The sequence below is a fragment of the Fulmarus glacialis genome, unplaced genomic scaffold (genome assembly GCF_000690835.1).
Source record: "Fulmarus glacialis isolate BGI_N327 unplaced genomic scaffold, ASM69083v1 scaffold228, whole genome shotgun sequence".
Classification (NCBI taxonomy): Eukaryota; Metazoa; Chordata; class Aves; order Procellariiformes; family Procellariidae; genus Fulmarus; species Fulmarus glacialis.
In genome coordinates, this window is record NW_009228724.1 from 32,986 (window position 1) to 58,543 (window position 25,558).

The 25,558-nt window shown below is 36.0% G+C and overlaps 1 protein-coding gene across 1 annotated transcript in view; it reads right to left on the reverse strand.

Moving 5' to 3' along the window:
- LOC104080973 (receptor-type tyrosine-protein phosphatase delta-like) overlaps nucleotides 1-25,558 on the reverse strand; it is a gene marked incomplete at its 5' end in the record, with an annotated part of 132,459 nt that overhangs the window by 13,837 nt on the left and 93,064 nt on the right. The window contains 4 exon segments of the mRNA XM_009583548.1: nucleotides 721-899; nucleotides 1,373-1,658; nucleotides 19,517-19,671; nucleotides 20,458-20,577. Coding sequence (XP_009581843.1) covers nucleotides 721-899; nucleotides 1,373-1,658; nucleotides 19,517-19,671; nucleotides 20,458-20,577 — 740 coding nt within the window.

A 25,558-nucleotide genomic window follows, 5' to 3' on the forward strand; every position in this document is an offset into this window, starting at 1 on the left:
GATGACCAGTTCATGTTTTTCTTGCTTCTTTCGACCAACAGAAACACCTTTGTGGGTGACAATGGAGATGAAGGTTGTTTCCAATTAAAAGTAGAGGTTCAGAAAATTGTCTCTGTGGATACGGATACTCAGGTACACCTAAACTGCCTTAGGGAAACTATACCTCTTCTCCTTCATGCCTTTTTCTACCAGCTGCTTAAGCCAGCTGAGGGCACATTGCTCCGCGTTGTCATGAAGATGCTGGTGTGATACAAAACTGTTTATGTATAAGATGCTTTTGGTGGCTAGGTTTAGTCTTAATCAGTGTTCCAAGATCACAGGTTATCACCTTGACACAGAAAGTGTGTCTCCTGTATGTTATTTCTATGTATCTTTTTAAGCAGAAGAGTTGTGAAGAAATAGAGGTTCCAAATCATGAATGTGCTTAAAATCTTAGTAACTTTCAGCATGTAAAACATACTGGGAATTCTCAGTGGTTCAAAGGTAGGTAAAAATACGACATTTAAGACTCTACATCATTTTCAGAATTTTCCTGTATTGCATGGGTGAAAATCTAAACCTTTTATTAATATTTTAAAAAACACCCAATCAAACATGGCATGCACAGATAATAAACAATAGTAAAGTTCAATACTAGATTTTGTTGTTTTCAATATAATTACATAAATAATTTCATAAACTTTTAGAACAGTCCACATGAGAACACATCAAGATTAGTACCTGTATCCGTCAATGAAACTGGCATTAATATAATCAGAGCCTTCTACTCCTCGGATTGGCTGCAAGCATACCCTTGTAGACTCATATGGCATAATATTGACAAGGCGATTTTTGAATTTATTACATGGAAGATTGGCACTGATGAATCTTGAAGTGTGAGCCTTAGAGCTAGCAAGACGCTATTGAAAATAAATTAAAAGAATTAAGGCCAGGCATAGCAAAAACAAATGACTCTATCAAATTTTATGATCTCTGTTCAGTACCCATAATGAATAATTTCAATTTCAGAAGCTTACTTTTCCATATCCTATTGCATTACCTAAATATTTGTAAAGCTTCTTTTAACACCTTAAAAGTTTAATGTCTGCTCCATTAATGCATATGGACAAATTTGAGTATCAGACTGTTACACAAACACACATTTCAAGATACTGAAACACTAAAGGAACAGCAGGGTTAGACCACCCTCACTAACAGTTCTTGTCTGGACACCCATTGAGGATAGAATTGTACATTTTACAAAGGATCATCTTCCTAATTTAAAATTTTAGCCTGCCATCTTTTGAATGCTGGAAACAACAGGTGGAGGACAAAGCAGCATTAAGTGTTACACCATTTGGTTTTGGTTCCCCACAACATAAAATCCCAGTACCTTAAATTCCAGTTCCATTCCTGTGACATTCTCGCCTGTTTCTATCTGTGTCAGCTTCTGGATATATGCATACAGGTTTCTGGCTGGCACTTCGGTATTTCCACATGTCACTGCTTCCAGCAGTGCATCGTGGATAAAGATGTATTGGTCCTCAGTTTGAACCATGTAATTCCTCTGCGCTCTCATTAGAGTTACGTGGCCATAAATATCTACAGTCTTTTCATGCTTTATTCTCTCTAACATGGCATCTATCACAATGAAACAGCCAGTCCTGCCGACTCCAGCACTAAAAGAAATGAACACAGGAGGGAAAACATGAAGGACTATTTCATGCATTGTACTCACTTTTATGGCATTCAAGTTTTAAGGTTTTGTAACACTGATTTGAACAGCACATTTTTCTGAATATGAACATCAGCTTTTATGAAAGAGGTTGGTGCCCTGAAATAAGTAAACTCCTTTAACATCCATTACAAGCAATTGAGAACGTGGAATGCTTTTGTATGAGATCTTTGCATCTTGTGGCTTCAGGCTTGACTATAATAGAAATAAAACACATTGCAACATGTTCTAGAAATACGTGTTCTTAAAAATGGAAATTACTGGAGATTATGAATCCTCTAAGAATTCAAGCTTTATTTGTAGCATGATTTCTAACTCTTTAAACATGAAGTTGTTGTATTCTGTTTACAGAGTTGAATTTAATGGCAAACAATAATGTTACAGAAAATGAGTCTTACTTATTTCTATTGTGCTTTGGAGGTAAACTTTCTATCCCTCTCCCAACTCTGTCAATGGGGTCCTATTAACACAGTTTGTTCTGTCCTCTGCTCTTTCACTTAGCCAGGCCATACTGTTATTCTTTGCAATGCAGAGCCATGCCTGTTTAGCTGTGGCAGGTGTAGGCTGGGGAAATCCCCAGTTGGCCATTTCAATGTCTGTCTTGCATCTCTAGCAAAATATAAGAAAGACCTGGAATGGCTGGACCAGGATGCTCAGTTTTCACATTATTTCAAAGTACAGATTATAAAAGAACCAATATATGCTTAAAGAGAAAGCTTGAAATCACAGCATTGAATTAAAGTCCAGACTGGGTGACTAATATTTTTCAGGCAGAGGCAAAGTTAGTGCTTTCTCACAGGTTCTGAGTTAATTCAGTTGTTGGTTTTAGGCAGGAGTTGAAGTGAAGTCACATAATCCTGTTGAGGCCAAAGAAACTACTACTTCTTAGCTCTCTGCACAGTAAGGGATTCCACAGGAACAACTCTGAGCTAGAAAGTTGCTTTCCCCTCTTTGGTGGGACTTGAGGGTAGAAGACGACATAGGTCAGCTACTGTGAGCTTGGCACTGGAATAAACCTTGATCATGAAATATTCAGTTGGACCTAAGAGAATTAAATCTGTCTCAGTAATAGACCTACTTAACAGCAGTTTATTTATATGCTACCTCTTGTCAAAATGTGCCAGACTTTCAAGGATTTTCAGTCATTCCCTCCCTGTCTTAAAGATGTTGTCTGTTACATGCATGGGCTACCTTTAATAATCCCTGAGGACAATGTCATGCAATCAGAGAGGAAAAAGAGACTTACAGTTCTTCTCACCTTGATGTGATTACTATTAGTCATACATGATCCTTTATTACATGTTTGGCATAACTGAACGAGAATGATGTAGAAGGAGTATGAAAAAGAATACAGAATACACAAGACCAGAAAAGATACTGAAGGTCTGAATATGCAACTTGTGTGCCAAATGGAGCCATATTTCCTAAAATCTCTACAGGAATTCTTTTATGGAGATGTTTGGACATCAACTGTACTGAATCAAATTTTCAGATGGATGACTGTCTTTTTGTAGCCATGTATATGACTGAACTTTATGAAGTTTTGTTTCAACTGTTTGCATACATGTAACTATAAAAAGCACAAGTGTAAAATATAATGGTTTTTGTATATAATTTTTATATCTGGGACCACATCATGTCTGTGACAATGAATGATAGTTTCTGGCCTTCTAAATGCTTAACTGTTTTCAGTTAGTAACGTGAAATGCAGTACGTAGTATAATAAGCAACAGTTTATAAACCCTCAAGACATAGACATTATCTAAATCAAGGATATTTAAGAATACCACAAACTGCCATTTTTTGAAAAGAGATAGAAATAAAAATAATTACAACCCAGCTTCTAGAGGACAATCATATAAAACCCAAGATCTTCTCACAGTTCCTGTATTTTAATGAGATATTAAATACCGTAAGTCCATCCTGAAATCGATGATTAAGGGTAAACCTTTATTTCTTGCGTGATACTTTACGAATCTTTTCCAGGTAAAAATGGAACCAATGCTACGAATATTTTAACTTCATTCCTCTTTGCCCCCACATACCTTCTAACTCCAAACTCCAATAGCTTCCTATACAAGAGCAAGAAACTATCATATCTTTATCCCCTGTTTCTCCTTCTCTTCTGCTATCATACAGACTTCTTAATATGGTGCCGATACACTGCTGGGAAGCCATGCAGTTCGAATCCTCGCTAATGCCATTGGAACATTTTAAAAAAATGCCTATTTACTTTCTGCTAACAATGATAATTCAGCTAATGAGAATAATTTCACAAATTAATTCTACACTTGTTATTGACTTTCTTGCCCTTTTGATTTGCATCTTTTGGTGTTACTGTCAAACTTAGAATTTAAAAATAAAATTCTATCATTTCAGATAGTGAAAGATACTGTTACATTTACAAGCTGAAAATCTAAGCAATCTATTAAATAGGCATGCCTACTAGGAAACTGTTATGGCTTCAAATATTATCATTTATCCTATTATAACATTTGTTTTCAATTTCTAAAAACATGACTGACTCAGTCCCATGAGCTGAAACGTGTTTAATGTCCTGTGATGCAATACAGCTGGAATTCACAAAAAGAAAAATTAAGAGGCATAAGGGGACCATTCCGCATTAAAATTACTGTATGGATGTGTTAAAGGTTGGCTTTTGTGATTAATTTGTAGCTGTTTAAATGATGACCCTTTACTGATACTTCAGTAATTTGGCAAAGGAAGGCTGTGTAATTGCCAGTATTCACAGATCATTTAATTGGAAGCAAAGACAGTAAAATATGGACCAAAAATCATTCAGGACATTTTTGATTCATATCAAGGGAAAATTTTATTGAATATTACAGTTTCAGATTGAATGAAGCTTGCATTTACGAACTGAAAGTACATAAAATTGCTTGTGATATGGGAAACATAAAAAAATGCCTGGATTTTACTGAGGAGCTTCATATGATTAATTAGACTCCAATCCCACAGAAGTTCTGTAGTAGTTCTGACAAGGCAATACTTAGATTATTTTCTCCTTTTCCTGTTAGGAAATTAGAACACAGTTGAAAATCACCCCTCTGTCCAGAAAGCAGCAAAAAAGCCCTTTATGAAACCATTGCACATCCTTTTGAAGGGATACATCTGACTGAAATAGCATAAAGACCTTCTGCAAAGAGGTAAACCTAAATTTCATTTTAGAAGACAAATCAGACTGCTTCAAGAATTCTGGTACCGGCTTATAAGAGATGTTTGAGAATTGATCTACAACTGCACAATGATTTGTTTTTCTTCTCACTGTGGTTATGGTCAGATACCAGCAGTCAAGTATGGTATAGACACATTTTTAGGTGTAATGCTTCACCAAAAAAAAACCTTTAGCCATTGCGTTTTCTTCATCTCTATGCTATGCATGGAGGCAACCATATTTGTCATTGAAGTCATATAAAGCTTCTTAAAATGAACAAGGGAAGAAAAAAATCAGAAAACAGGAGATTACAAGTAAAAAGCTTAGTCTAGAGTTCCCCAGAGTTTTCACAGATAGCTGGCAAAAGCACAGGAGGCTCACAAATCAAAAGTCAGCCTTAGATCTTTCTTCCTTTACTGAGTTTATGAAGATTTTCCTTTCAGTCTGTACGTTCTCAGAATTCTACCAACACGATAAATTCTTCAAATATAACTGCTCCAGATTTAAGCCCAATTTTTTGTAATATGCAATTGCAGAAGTGTAATAATGTTCAGGAAGTAAATCTGTTCTTCATCTAATCCTGAGTTCAGCTCTGGAGAGATCAACAAGAAGTTGTCTTACTAGATTGTATCATGAAGACTAACAAACGAACTCTCAAATACTAAAACATACTGAATCAAAACTCCAAGAAATTTTTCTAACAAATCCCATGTACAGAGAATAATTGTTTATTAAAATAATTTTAAAAGCTGAATTTTCCATGCAGGATAAAAATGTAGCATTAGTAATCTTCAACAAAACAAAACAAAAACATTTCAAGAGACACTTCTAACAAGGACATTGCATTACAGCAGTTCAAATCCTCTCACCAGACTTTAAATCTAGGTCTGTCATGAGTCAGAACTTCACAGAAATGCAGAAGGACTCCTATATAGCTTCAAAGCAATACAGAAACGTAGTTGTGGAAGGGGATAATGTAAAAAGCAACTCCACTAACTGATAACTCACAACTATTAGAAATAATTTACATGTTAGCTGTGGAGGAAGATGTACCATGTTGCACTACGAAAATAAAAGATATATAAGTAGTTCATTAAAGTAATGGAGTGAAGGAAAATAACATCTGAAACTACAAATATTACAGCCACAGGTAACTTCTGAGCACACTTTTATAATGTGACAGCCATTTACCTGAAGTTACATTTTTGCACTGCAATTAAATTTAGGAGGTTTCTGTAGAACTAATTGGAAGGATCTTGTGTGATAACCTTATTCACTCTTACCCTCATTCATTCACTCACTGCCCTGTGAATCCACTATTTACTGAAGGATTCTGTAAACTTTCCCATGAATGCCATTCTGAGGCCGTTTTGCATGCAAAAGGGCTGCCCTTGCATTCACCTCCATGACAAGCAGTGTGGCCCATCTCAAGAATGGTAGAGAAATCATAAGGTTGAAGAAACATATCACAGAGGATGACAATGTATGAAGCCGAGGTTAATCAAACTAGGTAACTCAGCTTGGAGCAGATAAGACTCAAGAGAAAGGGAGATATGATTCTAAGGGCATAAAACCATGAGTTACATGAGGAGGTGAAAAGGAAATGGCTATTCATTTTTCACTTGTAACACAAGAAATAGGACCATGAAATGAAATGATGAGACAGAGAATTTAAAACAAACAGGAATTAGTTTTTCATACATAATTAAATTATGAAACTCACTGTTGCAGAATACCATGGATGCCAAAATGAAATTCACAGAGGAAAGGATCCATTAAGGGTTATTAACCAACAAGTTACAGACAAAACTTCTCCTACAGAAATCTTTTTATTAGACTTCGCTGGAATTTGGATACGCACTTTAAGAAAATAACATTCTAGACATGTCCTGGGAAAGAAGCTTAAATGTGCTTGTCTAAATTTGGTCTCATGGTCCCACATACTTAAAGAAAGCACAAGCATTCCACCCCCCCATCTGTTAATCTGATCATCTAGAGCTCTTCCTTTCAATCAACACTTCTGCCTTTGGGTACCTGACACTTTTAGGAACTATGCCATTGAAAAGGGACAACACTATTTCTGATCCTTGCTTTTTCTTCCTTAAAAGGGACAGAATATCACAGAGTATTTCTGTCTGCTTCTCTCCTGAAATCATGAATTGTTGGTGAAAAAAAGATCTCTTATTGTTCTGCTTATAGCAGAAATTACACAAACAACTGAAAAGTTCATTGACCCTATTTCATACCACTTCTTTTTCTTATCTCAGTTTCCCTTCAGAGTTGATTGTTGATTTTATAAAGCAATACATGCCATAATCCTACCTTTCATAGAGGTTTTTTATATATACATCTTACTGTAAATCACTGTATCACCCGATATCTTCAATTATTCAGATATGTAAAGAAAAGAAATCAGAATAAACTGTATTTCTCTGTACTGTTTTATCTGTCCACAAGGATTTACTGTGATTTTTTATTTCAAAATTAATCCAGTTCTGATACCCTCCTTATTTTTCTATTTCTCTAAATACAATCTTATATATTCAGTGCACTGCATTCTGTATTTAGCATCAAAGAGTAACTACTCTAAATATCTCTTCTCTGTGAGATTTGTTGAATTTCAGTGTATATTTTACATTCTTTGTACTGTACAATGCATTTACAAAGAATTCTTGTCATTATGAATTCCACTAAAGAAAGAAAGATCTATAATTTACAGAAATAGAATTTAGTGAAATGGAGTTTTAAAAAAGAATGTATTTTGAGGTTAATTTTAAAAACACATCTTACTGTGACTTGCTACCTTCAATTGAAGACAGATCTATGCATGAACAGCTGTAGTAAATACAGAAAATGATACTTCTGAGTAATTTATGAGAGGAAGTACACTGCGATCCTATCATCAATAAATAAAAGTGAAAATTACAGCACAGCAAAGAAGTCAATGAGCAGAAATTATGCTGCTTGCTGCTAACAACTACTCCTTGCTTTCTTTGCATTTCAACCTGTTTTGCGTTCTCAGGGTGGAATGTTTTGAGGAGTTGTTTTGTACTTTTGCATATTTCTGTGCTTTGATTACATTTTCATGTGGAACATGTAGAAGAGCTATTACCTTATCTGTGTAGGAAATAGGAAGGTGAACTGATCCTATCTGAAAATGAATTAAAGAAGGTGGGAAGAATGTGTTCTGCAGTGCTGGATAACAGGATGACCTTGAAAGTACTTGCTGAACACTAAGGTGCTTCCTAGTTTCAGAGTCCTTCTGGACCCCTCCCTGATTCTAGTGTTTGTATACATATTGTGGTCAACAATTGTTTCCTTTTATTAACACTGGCTGCCCTCAGGATCCCTGTTTTTAAAGTCAGAACACTGCCATTTGCGATTTGTTATGCTTGGGTTTTAGACTGACAGAACAGTGGTGAGGTCCCAGATTTTCATCCGGACACAGTATTTCATCTGGTAAATACAAAGCAAAAAAGAAGAAGACAGAGTACCAGGCCTTCTCAGTCTGCACTGGCGTTTTTTTCTGAGTTCAAAGCCCTAAATAAACTGGGCTTTACCTGTCTACAATCCTTTTTTTTCTTTTTTTCCTACGTTGAAAACATGGAACTAACCAGAAATTAGTCCTCAAGCTTGAAGCTGATGGGACATTAGTAGCAGACCTACTGTTTTGGATCTCCATCTCAAAATGTCTCTTCCTTTTCCATGGAGAACTGATATACCTAGAGGATGAGACAAACATGATCTTGCCACCTTAGATTTGGTTTAAACTGAAATGGCTGCAATACGGTAATAATGCAGTCAGATATTACACAGCAGAAAATAAGAAAAAACTATGAGGCTTCTCTGATGAGCTCTTATCAAGGCTCTTGCTAGGCCTCTGTTTTCTTAGATCAAATGGTGAAAAGAATAAACACCCTTTTCAATATCTCTGACAGTACTCCACTGACAGCTGAAGAGCTTGGTTACTGGTACTACTTCTGATGTTTCTTTTCTTTAACCTCAGCAGTCTTTATACCAGCATGAATTCTCTGTAATGTAGTAGAAAATCAGGCTGTGAGAGGTTAATGCCACTAAGCATTTCACATTTCTTAAACACAATTTGTCATTTAGAGGTTGGACACTAATCTCTCTCTTTTTTGCAGGATTTTGAACTTTATGAGCAAATACCCTGGACAAGTTATAATGAAAATCATGAGGGTTTTGGTGTAGAAGTTTCAAAGTAGCTGTAAAATGAGCTTGGATAGTATTATGACATTTTTAAAAAAAATTAAATTTGTTTTTAAAATTCAGGTGACCAAAAAAAAAAAAATAGGCACCACAATGCAGGATTCACTTGGAACAGCAGTCATTCACAAAATCTGACAATAGGTGATGAGACCCTGAATTAAGTCTATAAAAGTATGAAAAACGAAGAAAGATTAATATTCAGGACAGAATACTGATTGGAAAGCCTCCATGAAAAGATAACAGGACTATTTTTAAAGCTGCATTTTACTTTTAGAGACACAGGGAGATGATTTAAAGAGGCTTTCATGCTGATTACTTTAGATAAAAATACAGCCTGTTCAAAGTTAGCCAAACATGCCGGGTAGCCAAGTTGATGCAATGTGTTCCAGTATACTGTGTGTCCATGGACATTCCGGAATTTACTGTACGTACAGCTGGGAAATCTCAGAGATACCTCTTTCCAGAATTCAGCTATTGGGTTATAAAAATATTTTCACATTTCCTGCAGATGGCTGGATTCTTTTCTTCACTCATAATTTTAATTCAGAATTCATTACGGACAGCTGCTGGCTCTGATAGAACCTAATTGCTCTTTTACTAGACTCAGCTGCAAGCAGTCAGATTTCCTTTTCCTTTGTAGAGTATATTATATATAAACATGGGCGGGGAGAAAAATAACCAATTAACTAAATACATATGGATAAAATGACTCACTAAGAGCGCTGATCAAATAATGTATCAAACTACAGCTTAGGTCAAAGGAAATTACAGGCCTTGTAGGACATGATAATATATATATGGAAATAATTATCAGCACAAACATATTTGTAATTTGAGATAACACATGGAAAAGGCATTGCTTCTGTTAAAAAAAAATCGTGCAGAAAATTATTACATTTTAATAAGGGGCAGGTTATTTCACAGACTGAAAAGTCATCAGTCTCCAGGAAACCTGCTCAGCTGAAACCATTTGTTGGCCGAATCCAAGTCAGGCCTCAGTACCTCCATGGACAACTTACCAAGAAAACTTGGCATAATTCTGGAACTGTTTTTGCTGCCTTACCTCTTATTAAAAAAAAAAAAAAAAGAAAGACTGGGGAATAGTTACTGTTACTAAAGCTAAGAAAAAGGATGCGTCACAAACGAGGGAGAAGAGACAGCCAGCAAAAAGACTAGGGATCTGAGGATTCCCTACCATCTCCCTCCATATGACAAGTACTGAAACAGGTTAGGATATTTTGCTGTCCTAGTTTGCTACGATGGAGGAACACAAGGGAAAGTTGTAGACATGTAAAACAAGAAACAGCATTAAAGAATGATCTTTTTTCTCCCTTTATCCAAAGACATTTAGTGAAATAAAGAGACACATGTTTAAAATAACAGTAAATAGATATCTTCTAACATGATGTGTGAAACTACTTGTCAGAGAATAATACTTAGACAAGGAAAACAGTCAAAGATAAGACTGTCTGGTTTTGTTCTTTGAAATGTGTGTACAATCATGAATATGAACAATAAAGTATCCAGCAGTTTCTCTAGGTAGCTAAAGGAATAACGGGGGAAAAGAACTGAAATCCTCATGAAGTGGGGCTAAACTAGTCACTAAGTGCTTGCTGCTGCAGAGGAAACTTTACTGAAGTATTGTTGACATTGGAATTTTATACTTTCCCCTGAAAGTTCTGACATTTGCCATTGTCAGAGACAGGATACTGGCCTAGATAGACCACTGATTCTATCTAGTAATAGCATTCACTATGTTCTTTTACAGATTTCCGACTTCTACCAGAAACAAAATCTTGCCCTATGCAGTCATAGCAGCTTTTTTAGGATTTCAAAAGATAATCCAGCCCTGAGTCACAGCAGTGGGAATATAATCCCCTGAACCACAGGCTAAGTGCCAACCAAAGATGTCTTTATACACACAGGACTGATTTAATCAAAAAGACCACAAGTAGGTATTTTCCATTATTTGAACCTGCATGAAGAAATACTGCTATTATTTGTTATTTGTATGCTTTTGAATTTTAATAATGGTTCCAGTGATACTTACTGAGTTTTTATGCTTATAAACAATGGAAGCAAATACTGTACATACAGCAGCTTCTGTTCAGGTTTTAGGAAAGGCTAGTTTGCTGGGCAGAACTGGTTCCTAACTTAAGACAAAACTTGAAAGTGGATCAGCATCAGTTTGCTGGTGTTTGACACCTCATGGAGGATTTCTAGATGACGTAGCATAGTATTTTCCTATTCAAACTAAAAATATCAAGGTACCCTAGCCAATCTTTAAGGACCCTGCACATTGCCACATTAACTACTGTATGGTAATCCTTGTCATGTTCATACTTCCAGGTTTTCATATGTGAGCACCTAAATTTAAGGAAACAAATTAGAGACCTAAGTTAATAAGACCCAGACTGCCCTTAAGTTAAAGAGTGATCAGTTGGGGAAAATAACTGGCATCTTTGCAATCAAGATGATCCTAACTAATGACACTGCAATTTGAAACAGAGAAAAAGAATTCCAGCATTACCCCTCCATCACTGGCTCTGTCAGCATACAGACAGAGACTCTGTTTTTTGTCTGTATAATTGCATGAGCATAGCACAGTAATTAGGTGAAAACTCTTACACGTTCAGCATAAAACACCCAGGGTTTTATCATAGAATAGTTTGGATTGGAAGGGACCTTTAAAAGCCATCTAGTCCAACCCCCTGCAGGGACATCTTCAACTAGATCAGGTTGCTCAGAGCCCCGTCCAACCTGACCTTGAATGTTTCCAGGGATGGGGCATCTACCACCTCTCTGGGCAACCTGGTCCAGGGTTTCACCACCCTCATTGTAAAAAATTTCTTCCTTATATCTAGTCTAAATCTACCCTCTTTTAGTTTAAAACCATTACCCCTTGTCCTGTTGCAACAGGCCTTGCTAAAAAGGCTGTCCCCATCTTTCTTATAAGCCCCCTTTAAGTACTAAAAGGCAGCAATAAGGAATCCCCAAAGCCTTCTCTTCTCCAGGCTGAATAACCCCAACTCTCTCAGCCTTTCTTCACAGGAGAGGTGTTCCATCCCCCTGACCATTTTTGTGGCCCTTCTCTGGACCCACTCCAACAGGTCCATGTCTTTCTTGTGCTGAGGGTTCCAGAGCTGGACGCAGTGCCTACCAGAGCAGAGTAGAGGGGCAAAATCACCTCCCTCGACGTGCTGGCCATGTTTCTTTTGATGCAGCCCAGGATATGGGCTTCTGGGCTGCAAGTGCACATTGTTGGCTCATGTCCAGCTTTTCATCCACGGTCTTCAATAGTGAAGCTTTTGGAATCTAAATTTTTACAACCTTGAAAGTTTTTATGGTGAGAATATGAAGGCAAGTCCCAACTCCTGTCCCTCTGTGATGCCACTCATTACACAAGTGATTATCAAGTAGTATCTTGCTATACTAATTACCCTTCAGTCAGTCTGCTGGTGGGACATCAGTCTTTGTTTCTGCCAGCTATCAAACTTTATTCTAGACTCCTTCTCATTTTCCAGTAGATTCTACAATTCCAACAACTAAATGAAACCAGAACAACCATCCAAGAAATTTCTAAATGAAGAGAATCCAGCTCCAGTTCCTTAAACAGAGATTAAGCTCCCAAGGTATCAAACCCTGCAAGCCTTGGTATATTTTTATAAGGTACATGTAGAAATGAAATTACTCCCAGTCAGTTACTCTGACTGCGTGGTCAGACTAACTGAGACTATCAGTACAAATGGAATACAATGAAAAACACGGACACTTACTCTTTGCTGTATTTTTGTATTAAGAGGAACTAAACATCCTAAGCAGGGTTATCAGCTATGCATTGTTTTAAGAAGAGAATCTAACAACAGCCTTTTCCCTCTCCTTTTGCTTTTTATTTGTGAATGAAGACTTTGAGAAAAAAGTTGTCTTAATGAGATACATGGTGACCCACAGCTGGAGGCTGGAGAGGAAATAGTGTTACGGTGTTTTCCTATTTGGATTGCACCCAGCACAGTCTAATATAGAGTAGCAACCCAATAGCTGCTGGATAAAGACATGTGGGTAAAGTAGAGAAAGTTTAGAATATTTGTGATATTAAAATACTTGTCATCCTAAAATGCCTTTACTATCTTTTCCTCTCCAGAGCTTTCAGCTGTCCAGGGAAATAAGGAAAGATCCTGATTTGTTCTCAGGGTAGGGAGGGAGAAAGGATGAGGAAGCTTTGAGTATTTTTCAATCTTCTTTGAGAGATTTCTGAATATGTATTGGGGGGATTTTTTTCCCCCACCGTGAGAAAGGATAGGCAGTCATCTGCAACCTACTCTCTGCCAGGATTAGAAAATGCGCACTTGTGAGGCATGTGGCAAAAGCGGTAGAGAGGTTCAAAAGACATAGAGTGAAGCAAAACTATCCACTGGAAAATTATTGCTTTAGATATGATTTTTTTTTTTTTTTTAATTTTATTTTTTGTTCTGAAACGTTGAACACAAATTAGGGAAGTATTCTGCTTTAAGAAATACAAGATCACATTGTGCTTTTTTATTTTTTGAAAATTAACTTGTTTTTACTGTACTAACTGGTTATGTTAGTATACTCAGATACAGATTTACTTAAAACAGTCACATTCTTCCAAATATCCAAGTTTTTCTGTTTGCAATAGCAGCATTAACAGTACCTGCCAAAACTTCACAAAGTATCTTAAAGATATTCCCCTTGGTGCTGGTATTAAAAAGAGAGATTCAAACATATGGGATTGCAGTTACATTTAAGCTTTTATGTAGTGTTACTGAACCAACTACTAAAGTTTCTGTGATGTTTTGAAAACATTATGGCATAAAACTCCAAACACCCTCTGGTGCTATTTTATTGTGATCTGATTAGCACCTGTTTGCCTGCACTAATCCAACTTCAAACAAAAATGTGTGCTTTCCCCACTATCATTAGACCACACATTACAGCCTCACCAATGCAGAATCCTAGGGTTTAAGTCTGCATTTTTTCATTAAAGAAACCCTTTTTTCTAGATCAGCTCTGCAAATTAGGGCAAGTCATGCAGAGACACGAGTTGGATTGTGATGCTAGTCAACTTCTGTGCAAAAAGACTGAAAGGATACAGTCTTAAAATATAGCAGTCTGTAAATGAAAAAGCATCTACCTGCATCAGGTATTTCAGCCACCATAGAAAAATCTTCAGACAAGTCATTCTAAATAAGCCAAGTCAAGATTTGAACATACATTATGAAAAGTATCTGCAAACAGGATGGGATTGCTAAATTTATTTTGAGGTATTAGTTTTTTTTCATCCAGCTTTACCTTTGATTTAGCTGTTTTTCTCTACCAAACCTCACGCTGAAAATAATGATATTTCTGTCTTTGGGAGAATGTAACTCAAGCAAGGATCACGGAACATGGCAGTTTATAAAAAATAATGTTTCTAAATTTAACTTTACCTTGATTTGGGCTTTGCTAAACTATCTTTCCTGGTGGATATAGACAGAAAAATATAGGTTTTTTCTTGGAAAAAGAGTGCAATGGCATTAGGCATTTATATATTACCACTTGTGCTAGTTTTGGCTGGGATAGAGTTAATTTTCTTCATATAGCTAGTATGGGGCTATGTTTTGGATTTGTGCTGAAAAGTGTTGATAATACAGAGATGTTTTCGTTACTGCTGAACAGTGCTTACACAAAGTCAAGGCCTTTTCTGCTTCTCACACCACCCCACCAGTGAGTAGGCTGGGGGTACACAAGAAGTTGGGAGGGGCCACAGCTGGGATAGCTGACCCCAACTGCCCAAAGGGATATTCCATACCATATGACGTAATGCTCAGCATATAAATCTGGGGGAAGAAGAAGGAAGGGGAGATGTTCGGAGTGATGGTGTTTGTTTTCCCAAGGAACTGTTACGCATGATGGAGCCCTGCTTTCCTGGAGAAACACCTGCCTGCCGATGGGAAGTAGTGAATGAATTCCTTGTTTTGCTTTGCTTGCGTGCATGGTAGTCCTACCAGAATATCTGGTTACATAAATAAAAAAAAATCTCCATTTAGATTAGGCCTTGATGTTACTTTTGGTGCTTAACAATCCTTTCAGCAATGATCTATGTTTTTAACGTAGATTGAATTATATTTTAATTATCTTTTCAGCTTAAAAATCTGCCAACTTTTCTGCACAAGTAAGAGCTTTGACTGGTAGAATGTACATATGACATTTCTCAACATGTTTTTGACTTCTATATTAGATTCAAATTCAATACTACACAGGCAACCGAACTGTTAATTATCAAAAGTAGATGTGTAAATGACAGGCAAAGATATCTGTTGCATGGACATTAGTAACAAACAATTACTGATGTTATCATAAATTCTGATCATATCATTCTGTATTTTTCTTTGCTTTCATCTCACAAAATTTGTTATGAAGACTTCCGCTTGTATTTGATTGACATGCATTTATCAGAACATGTCTTATAAAGTCTAGTAATTTTAAATGGTAATACTTATATTATATTCACAGTTAATTTCACTAGTTAAGACTATGGTTTTTTTTTTGGTCACTGCTATGTGAATAGAATGCATTCAAATGTTTACAGGGTGGGTTCTTCAGTTGTCAGTTGTTTTCACCTCAGACTTTTTCCCACTAAGCACACTGTGAGTTATTAAATAAATTCTTCATACGCTCAACAACCATTTCCTAGGAACAGGATATTAAACTAGCTTATCAGCTAGTTTAGATACAAACTGGTCTGGGGCCACACTGAACTGAACTGGATGTCCATCTACCTTGATTTTCTATAGGATATATAGCCATATCCCAAAACCACCAAGCAAACTGGAAAAACTTCTTAATCTCTGAGTATGCAGTGGACTGAAAGACAACTGTTGATCAATATTAAAGCAGATGTGGAGAATGCACTAAGGAAAAGCTTGGGCTAAACCTTTCACTTACAATACCTACTTATAAATACAGAATAAATAGGGGGTTATTCTCCAAGGATCAAAATGCAGATAGTTGGCTCTTCTATTTATTCCTCACCCAGGCAGGCTCCTGTTGCTTTTACTGGGTGTTGTCCTGAATCAAAAGTGAAAAGGAGCTCAGCTTTTGAGCAATAAGAAACTCTGAGCTAAATTCACAGAAATATTATAGACAAATAGCTTCCCCCTGTACTTAGTTGCCTGCTAGCTTTTATTTTCAGTTTTTTATGGGCTAAAAGCTTTGCAGAAAAATGCTTCCACAGCTTCTTCATACCTACTCTTTCTTTTTCATAGGTAAACCCCCTTGTATATTTATACTTCTATAGCATGTCATTATTATAATTTCCTGAGTTCTGACAGTTTGTCTTCCTTGGAAGAAATACAAAAGAAGGCACCAGTGCTGTCTCAGATGACTTACACTCCCCACTATGAATCCCATGTTCCTGCTGGGGAGTAAACTCAGATTATTCTTTCAGTGGGATATCTTGGAAAAGCATTGCCTACCATAGGCAAAGGATACAAGATATGGTTTTGTATTATATTGCTTTGCTCTAGTGGAGAAAGCTTGAAATACTTTTAATATCTAAATGATGGTAGTACATGAGCTTTAATGAAAAGTGACTTACGGAGTCCTAAATGCAAAATGGGAGACAGATAAGATACAGAACAAGGAAAACAGGACTTTTTAAAAAGGCTGCAGAGGCAGACTAGGGGCCAGCAAAGAAAGAAATGAAATGCAAGAAGTTTGTCAAGAACAGGTAAAATATCTCAGTGGAAAAGGGTGACTACTAGAAGGCAGTGAAAGGTGATGCATGATAAAATTTGGCAGGAGAATGCCACCATTAGAATGACGATCTTTCTTCAGAGAAAATACTAAGACATGTAGGAACATATTTCATATTGAAATGGTTCAGCAATATGGTAAAAAACAGTGAAATGAGTTTGAGAAAACAGTGGAATTGAAGGACAAAAATAAAATATAATTAGATGAGTCCACACAATAAAGAGCAGTCCAGACATTGGAGAGGAAAAAAAATTAAAAAGTGAAATGACTCAGGATAAGAAGGAAAAGAAAGAGTGGAATGGAGAAATTTACAAAGTGATCAACAGAGAAGACAGGAAAGAAAAATCTGAAAGCAGATTCTAAGAAAAAATAGATAACATGCAAAGCTTGCTTACTTTTTCTGTTTTGACATAAAATGAAAATTTTTCTGAGCTTGAAATGAAATGTTTAGGCACATCCAGTACTTCAATTTCAAACTAAATGTGAAAGTTTTTCATGTTGCTGAATGAAAGACATATCTTTTAGCCTAAAAAAGTTCTGCTAATGCTCTGTTGTTTTTCCTCTTCTGATCTTTTTACCAATTTAATAATGTCAAATTCAAAATGATAAGGTAATACAAATCTCAAAATATAACGTTGCTACAATATGCCTGAAGAGACACCCACATTAACATTAGTACTGTAAGAAAGACTTTAGTAACTAATTCTTGTTGGTCTATCAGTTAGATAGTCAGCACATTAATGTTGATGAGTTAATGAGTACATTCATAAACTTCGGACTGTCCACAACACTTGCTGCTACATGCCCAGCCACATAAAATTTTTAAATAGAGAGACATAAACAGGTAAATTTGCAAGAAATCTGGTTTCATCAGCTCTTCTGCTCATAGACAAATTGTTAGGAGTGGGACTTAAAAGGCTTGCTAAAATAATAGAATGTGTGGAAGCCTGCTTTGTAGAGAATAGGCTGTATGAAATGGCTAAAATCTTAATGTCTCAAGAACCTATACATAAGGTAAAGAGCTTCGACAAATTTACTACCAGGATATGCATATTGTGGAGTATCAATAAATAAATCAATAGGAAATTGGGAAAAAAAGTCCCTCGATAGGCATCAAATCATACTACTTAACCTGGCCACCACTTTCACTGAAATTTGCACGCATAACCAATGACAAAGAGAAAATAAAGACCTTGCAGCTCATCAATACTGCTAAGTGATAATAAGCTTTGTATTTTATCTCATCTTTTCCAATGACTTCCTGTATGTCTCTTAACAACTAATTTAATTAATCTGTTTTTGCACTGAGAGAATTTAGGTAATTATATTAACTTAACAGACTTTCCAGAGTGGGAGGATTCATTTTTTCTATTAATTTTGGTTTTGAGTTAGAGCATAACATCTACACTGCTGAGCACCTTTGGAGGTATCCTCTATATGGATCAAGCTGATGAAACTATAGCTGAGGCAATCCATAATTCTAGGCAATACTCAAAATGTTCTAAGATCCTGTAAATACAGGTACAAAAAGATTTGGCTCCATTGAGGAAATACTCAGCAAACTGTATAAATAGATTTGTATTATTATTTATATTTATTCCACATCCCTAACCCTGGTGTTTCAATAAACATTAAATGTCTATCAACTTCCATGTTCTCTGATCTTTTCTGAACAGTCTGTGCCTTTCAACATTGAAGTCTGGCTTATTTTGTTCTCCTGCTGACTTTATTTTCCTGTCTCATTTACAAAAGCCTCTCTTAATCACTTTAAAATTGTTCAAATAACCACCTTCCATGGCTGGCTTACCACTATGTAAGAAGCCAGAACTAGAGGGGGTGGTATGCTGTAATCCTTGTAATTCCTATTCCTCAGTTTTTGGATGACAAAAGCAAGACTGGTTTTCAAATACGCTAAACATTTGCAGCTTCAGTGAACAGGGAGTAGTAGCTCTCAGCCTTATGAACTGAAGGTATCCCAAAATGAAGTTCACAAAAATCAGTGATCTTAGGAATTTGCTTTGAAAGGGACAGCACAGTAAGCTATAACAACATAGCCCTGGAATGACAGGGAACATGCAAACAGCATGGAGCACTCATTTCCCTGGAACTGAGCTCAGTCTTTTCCCCAGGTACATCCTTTGCAGTTCCAGCTCCTCACAGTCCTAAGCTGAGGGTTTAACCTTGAATACAGATTAAGGTTTCTACCTATTTTCAATGAAAGTTACCATTTATCTTTCTTAATTTTCATGTTCTTTACTTTCATACACAGTATAAGTAATAATTTCAAAAGCTGTTTCATTGCTCAAAACACACTCTTCAATATTTGCGTTCTTAAATCAACACTATCCTCTTTCTTTTTCATGCCACCTTCTGAATGCCGTAGACACATTTGTGCTCTCCCTGCATACATTCTCCCTGTAGACCGTTAGATATTCTAAAATAAATTCCTCTTGCACAGACCAAAGAAAATAATTCTGGCCCATCCAAGTTGGCAGTGCCATGCTCAGGTCCCCAATTTGCAATGCAGCCATCTTTTTCTTTGACAGACTCAGAAGTCTCTTTGAAAGAAGATAGTGTTTTCGTCTGTAACAAAACAGAAAGCAGTAATCTTGACAAAAGATGCTTTGAAAGAAAGGGCTTACCTGCAATGCACAACCATAGGTCCAGCATCAGGTGGGTTGCAGGTCTTGACTCGTCGCAGGAAAGCTAAGAATGGTGTTGGGTGTTCTGGGACGCCATGGTCAGGCCAGGCAGTGAACTGGAACTGTCTCACTTCCCTTTTCTCACTTGAACCATTCTATGAAATCAAAAAACTTCATGACAAAACTGCCATTTGATGTGATATTGGCGCTTTCCAACTGCAGAAGCACATCTATCAGCAAAGTGTATTTAAATCACATTTGGGCCCAGCGAGAAATGGAACTCAGGCTCTGGAGGGAAATGTTTCTTATATTCTAAATTGCAGGATTCAAACAATGTAAGAGCTTTAACTATACTGCACAGTAATGCCTCACAATAAGTGCCAGAGCTTTAGCTAGTATTTCATTCAGTTAAATGGTTTTTCATAGTGAGAGCTCTGTATTAACTTACAAAACTCCTTGCTGTAAGAAAAATACACTCCGTCTTTAGAAGAAGTCTCATTGTTCAGTGCTGCTAGGAGGAAATAAGGGAGGAAAGTGGAAAGAGGGAAAGGGAAGAAAGGGAGTGAAGAAATAAGGGAGAAAGACAAGCAGGGAAGGCAGGAAGTGAAAGAAGGAGGGCAGGGTGGCAGGAGGGAGAGAGTGAGAGGAAGGAAGGAAGGAAGGAAGGGGAGGAAAGTAAGGGGAAAGTAAGAGGAAAGTAAGAGGAAAGGAAGAGGAAAGGAAGGGGAAAGGATGGGGATAGGAAGTGGAAAAGAAGACGGGAGGGGAGGGAAAGGGAGGGGAGGGAAGGGAAGGGAAGGAAAAGGAAAAGGAAAAGGAAAAGGAAAAGGAAAAGGAAAAGGAAAAGGAAAAGGAAAAGGAAAAGGAAAAGGAAAAGGAAAAAAGGCAAGGACAAAAGTTGCCTACATTTAAATTTTGAAATACATTGTAAGTATATATACCTTGTAAAGTGCAAATGTACGAACACAGTACGTTGCCAATTCAACAGTGTCTAAAAGGGTCACTTGGATTAGTCCGTAAGTTTCTGTGCCTCTGCTTGGCCAATACTGATCACACTTCACCTGTAGTGAAAAAGAATTATTTAATACATTTAAAACTGACATTTATTATATATATAAGTGTATATCACAGTAGGTTTTTAAAGTATGTGGAGTTAGATGCTCAACAACTGCTAAGGATCCAACACAAGAAATTTATTTTATTGTCCACAAGAATTGCTCTTCTGGTAGTAGCTCTTACAATATCTTCTTCCATAATGGGTATTTGTAAATTCAGTGGGGCAGATGATAAAGAAATACTAATAAGTATACATACACTAAAGAAAAAACAATTCATAGTAGCTAAAAATATGACCTATATCTTCAGTAACTCACCTTTCACAGTCCAGAATTTAATAACAGTTCTAATCCAGTAAAGGTAGACAGACAATTTTTTGAATATTTGCCATATTTCACCTATTTCACATTAGTCCCCAAACATATAAACTGTTGCTTGGATGTTAATATTTAGTATGTATAGAAATAGCTCTGTAAAAACCTGATTTTTTTCAGAAATAATTCTAGTACATGGATAAATGAAAGAGCACCAACAACTATTAAGTGCACTGTGAGAAAATACAATTTCCTTCTCAGATCAGTGTTACGAAGCATGTAACGAAAATGTGTTCACAGGCATTTAAAAAACATGGTTTGGTACAGAGTTCATCCATCAAATTTTAAAAGACATAGGACATTTCATTCAGAGAAATCTCCATTTCAAAACACCCTAGTTTAGAATATTAACAAGCTGAAATAATTCTGTATAAGATGATGCATAAGAGAACCATGTGTTTATCATCATTGCTGAGGCTCAATAATTTGTTTCAGTTAAAAATGGTATTTACGATGAAAGCTATTATGAAAAAAGAAATGCTGAACCCTTAAAACAATCAGAAAACATGTACAAAGTAGTATGGCGATTAAATAATTGAAAATATTTTGCTTTCAGTGACTGATAGGTGAAACTGAAACAGTCAGTCTCCTTTCTATTTATAACAATATGTTTTTATCAATTAGCCTTGCATATGCTACAGAAAAGAACTGTATTCTGAATCCAGTAATAATGCACTGCATTTGTTTATAAATGTCTTCATTAATCATGCTAAGCGCGACTCATACCAAATTCAGTGAGAATACACAAACTGTAAGAACCAAAAAAAGCACAGTATTTCTGATAAAAATGTGAATTGTCATGGTAATCCAAGAGAAAAACTGGTGGCTCTCCCCACATGGAAAATTAAGAAATGCATTTTTGAAACTCATGTGTTCTTCAGTTTCTCACTCTGCACAGTGCTTATTGAAAAAGACTTAGTACGCTTTCACACTCCCCAGTCCCGAATAGCTTTTGCTTGCAGATCATTTTATTTTGAGGCTCACAGGTCACCAGATCACTAATGGTTCACAAATTACAGCCTGACAACAAGTAATCTAGATAAAGAGGAGAAAAAATTCTAACCACTGAAGCAGGTGATGAACATTCATTAGAGGCAAAAAAAACCTGAAACAACTTTTTACAGGAATTGATAGCTTAATTTATAGATAAGGAATTGGAACAAAGTAACTAAAAATGTTTATTGGTACCACAGTCTTAAAAATGGGATTAATAGTGTATAAAATCCTCCTATTAAGAGGAATTAAGTATTTACTTCTTTGTGCCACTTACTGAAATACTGAAATAATAAGTATTGCAGGTACTTCCTGAATATGGGTGACTTATCTGCAGGATTCCTAATACTAAAAGAAGCCACTGTGGTCTTCTGCAAATCAGACAGAAAGGTATATTTTCAATTGAGTTATTTTAATATAATTATAGTAAATCTAGTTTCACTTTATCATAGTATAGACAGAGTGTAACTTTTGTCTGTATTAGTTATCTGTATTTTAGACAAACAAGTTGTGGTTTATTATTTATTATTTATTAATTCCCATAGAATGACATATATTTTTTCATGGAAAATGTTGATACACAGTAGCTGTTGTTTGTCATTGTAGCAACTACAGGTTTAGTATAAACCTCTGACTAAACCTGTTTGTTTTGAATGATTTCTTTAAAAAATGAATAAAAATGGTAGAATACTTTATGTACTTTTAATAAAATGAATACAAGAAATAAATGTCTTGCTATGCCTTTGCATGCCTAAACGTGTAGATCTCCTCTTTACTCTGCAGTTCCCACATATAAATTGTATGCTCACAGAAGTAGTGCCAGCTTCCAGAAAGTGTGCCTGAAAAAATAACAGCTTTCTCACTGGAAAGACTTCATAAAAACAACTTCCAAATGTAACAGAGAGAAATAAATGTTCAACACAAAAATTAAATGGAAATTCAGAACACAGTAGGTTATCAGAATCTTTGCAAACAACAGAAAATACTTGTTTTATTTTTATTTTGTATAGTAATCTAATTGCTAAGCATATACTCAGATTTAGAAGCCTGTAGAAAATTGCTCTTTTTCAGTTAGGCTGGGAGAAAATAAATATGCCTGCTGTTTTAGGTGCAGATTTTTTTTTTTTTTCATTTATTTGTTTATCTAACATAAACTCCAACCAGTTCACAATTTTTCTAAAATACTTTCTGTGCAAGCTATCTGATGCAGAGGACTGCTGCTGGAAGCAGACTCTTAATTGTTCAAAAATAAATACAATTTGTAGACCGGGGTATATATTTGAAAGTGGAAACTGATGAAAATAAGTATCAAATATTTAGAAAGAAAACCTGATTTTGGACTGATAGGGATTTGACCTTCTGGAAAGGCACATGAAGCATAAGTTGATGGAACTACATCTTTTATTCCTTTTGCCGCTTGATTTTTCTCAGAACAAGAGGTCTTCTTCAGAGATGTGCCCTTACCTGCCTCCTACGCTCTTTTGCTCTGTGATCATAAACCTTACATTCCCAATACTCCTAACAATTTAAAGTCCAATTTATCTTTGTGAGAAATAAGAACAATGTTTTCTATTGGACTTTACCAGCAGCAGAGAATCAAATAATGTAAGTTAATTGTTAAGACATTATTTTCTGAGACAGAATTCTTGTTAAATATTTTTATCCTATGTTAAGATCCCAGCCTTCAGCACTTAAAGTAAGTTTATTTTTCAGAGGTTACATATTAAAATTTTGTTTCAGAAAAGAATTCTCAAAATCCTTGAGTCATCCAAAATTTAATACTAAATGTCAACAAGTCAATTTTGAAATTATTTGCCAAATGTTTTTTTGCTTTAGCTCTTTGGCCTGTGTTTGATTTCCCTGTAGTAAGGGCAATTTCTTCCTCACTTGTGTACGTTATTTGGAAAACACACAACTTCAGTGTGGTAAATGGTGATGATAACATGCATCCTCCTTCAGAAATACAATTACAGGGTTTATTTATTTTCAGAGTTAGTTCATAATATACATTTGGTGAATTTCATAGTCCTCACCTTCCTCTTATCCACCCAGCTCCCAATTCCAAGAGTTGATCTTTTCCTCTGCAGATTATATTCACCTGCACCCAATTAGAGCTTTTCTGTGCAACTGATTGTACATGGTTACAGAAAACAACTTTCACCAATAATTCTCTAATGTTCTCTTGCCTGTCACTAAAGATGGCAAGTTGAACGAAACAGACACACAAGCACGAAAGAACTCACTGGGGATTTCAAAGAGTGTTTTTTAAAGAGAAATTCAATAACAAGTAATGACAAACATACCTGTTACTACTGCTTTCACTATCTCATGATTATAGGTTGCACACTGCCAAAACCACTACATCTGAGATCAGAGCAGCTCTCAAAAGACTACTAAATATATTATGAAATCTTTTAAGTACCATAGTAGTAGACATAGCTAGAAGATATAACTAATGATAGGCACATTCTCTTAACCTGTCCCTGAAACATACATACATTTTCTTTCTCTACATTTCTTCCACTCAGACCATGTGAATCCTTGCTCTTCATGGAAGTACGAGCATTCACTGAAAGCAAAGCTGTAAGAAAATGTAAATGCTTTTTTTTCCATTAGAAATGAGAAGCTTGAGATCATTTCAGACTTCAGAGGTTTAAGTAGTTACAGAGTTCTTAAGAATATTCCTAAAATATTCACACTTCAACAAGTCACAGACACTAGAGAAGGTGCTGCCGTGCATCAACAGAGCTGAAGGAAGTGTATTTCCATATGAACACACGAATACAAAGATTCCTGACATTCAAGAATAGAGAAATAATTTTCCAGTATAAAGTTCCATCATTCGGGCTGAAAAGCCCTTTCAGGAAAGAGACAGCAAGCTAATAATAGGCAGATACATATAGTACATTCCTTGCTGTAAGAACAGCATATGAATTATGCTGAATCTGGAATAGGAAATAACAACAGTATGTAACAAACTTCTTGCTCTGGTTTTCTTAATAATAATAGTAGTCTTTTGCAGACAAAACTTTATAATGACATTTTCAATGGTCTTCCTTCAAAAACAAAGCATGTCTACAATGATGTTGAATGATAATAATAATTATGCAATAAAAAAGGTAGTGCCAGTTGTTGGCGATGGAAACTGCTTCCAACCCTATCAGGCTAGCTTAGTGCCTCAGACATTCCAGCTAATGTTCTGTCTCCAACCAGTTGTTACTGTGAAGCCATTTTCCTTTTTGCAGCAATGCCTTGCCACCTAAAGTTTAAGCTGATTTGAGTCTAAAGATTGTAGGCACTGACACTAGTACATTAGATTGTAATGCAAAGATTTTTTTTAAAAAAATCAGAATACAGAAACACATTTTTTAGGCCTTATTTGAACAAGATTTGGTCAAGTGTCACTGATTCACTTTGGTCTAACTCTAAATGACAGATTAAAAATATAAACTCCTATTCAGAAATAAGGCTGAAAATAAAACAGTTTAGATTCTGCTTTCAGAGACGCACTGAATTTAATAGGATCTTAAATTCTGAAAGAACTAAGCACCCAGCCCCAGCTAGACAGATCCTTCTAAGTCTCACCAAATGTATTCCCAAAACAATTAATCACTTCTGG